The sequence below is a fragment of the Penaeus monodon genome, chromosome 23 (assembly GCF_015228065.2).
Source record: "Penaeus monodon isolate SGIC_2016 chromosome 23, NSTDA_Pmon_1, whole genome shotgun sequence".
In the NCBI taxonomy this organism is placed as follows: domain Eukaryota; kingdom Metazoa; phylum Arthropoda; class Malacostraca; order Decapoda; family Penaeidae; genus Penaeus; species Penaeus monodon.
The window spans coordinates 19657775-19658845 of NC_051408.1; the positions used below are offsets into that span (position 1 = coordinate 19657775).

The window sequence follows — 1071 nt, forward strand, 5'->3', positions numbered from 1 at the left end:
CCCCCTGCCTCCGCTCCATCACATCTTTGACTGATGTAGGCATTAGCTCCGCCACTTGTTGATTATACAAGGAGGCCGATGTGGTGTCGGTGGCACCCCCTGCGGAGCGTATTGGCCCGACTCCCTCCCCCCTCCGCGCCGCCCTCTCGCTGTGGCAAAGAGATGTGAAAGATGGAGTAAGGGACGAGAGAGATAGGCCTATGCGCATCGTCCTCTCACGATTTTTCTTTCTCTTTATTTTTACAAGCTTTCTTTTTATTTCATCTTAAGAACCTTTGTGTGCATTAAGCCGTCAAGGGTTTGCTCAAATGTTAATCCCTCTGTCCAGGTTTCTCAGGTAAGCACGGGCATGTTTACGGTGACGACATGAAGAGGCTCGGTTGTAAATCTTGACTAATGTGTTGTTGTTTTCTTCCTCAGGTACGTACGCGGCGTACCCCGCTCCCCAAGGTAATGTTTCAGCTCTGTGTCGCTCGGCGGCGGGAGAATGGGATTGGGAGGGGAGAGAATAGGTTATCAAATATGAAAAAATGGAAATCGTTCATGTTACGAAATGCGATTACGAATCAGTGATTTTCAGTTTTACCAGAATGTTGATCAATAAAAAGGTTTTCGTGATAGATGGAACAAAAAAAAATGTTGTATGAAATCACGAAAAAGGCATACACCAAAAGCCAAAAAAATATATAGTAATAAGAAAAATAAAACAATTTTCACTTTCGGTCCGATAAAAGAATTTCTTATTTAATGCAGTTTTGACATCTATGTTTGCCTGCATATTTTGAATACATTACTATTATTTTCATTTATTATATTGCTGTATTTTTAAGGTGTTTCTCTACAGTTTGTCTGTGTGGCTATTTGAAGGTTTCTTTATTCATATTTTGCTCGTTAGAAAAGTTGCGGCATTACCCCGTGAAAATGCTAAAATCGATAGGAGCCCGAATTATGTTAAAACTATACAAAGAATTTGTATCTTTGTAGACAAAGTCTGTCCAGTAAATAGGTGTGTGCGTGACCTCGAATGCATAGCCCATGGACCTGTTGCGCACGGACCTCCTGACCCTTCGG

General features: G+C 42.0%; 1 protein-coding gene across 4 annotated transcripts in view; it reads left to right on the forward strand.

Annotated features, from left to right (window-relative positions):
- Positions 1-1071, forward strand: part of LOC119587875 — an 85716-nt gene that overhangs the window by 69206 nt on the left and 15439 nt on the right. Inside the window, exon 2 of one of the 4 annotated variants that reach the window (XM_037936577.1) lies at positions 421-450. The exons of the other annotated variants lie outside the window; for them this stretch is intronic. Coding sequence (XP_037792505.1) covers positions 421-450 — 30 coding nt within the window. The remainder of the gene's footprint in view (positions 1-420; positions 451-1071) is intronic. 4 annotated transcript variants of the gene reach the window in all.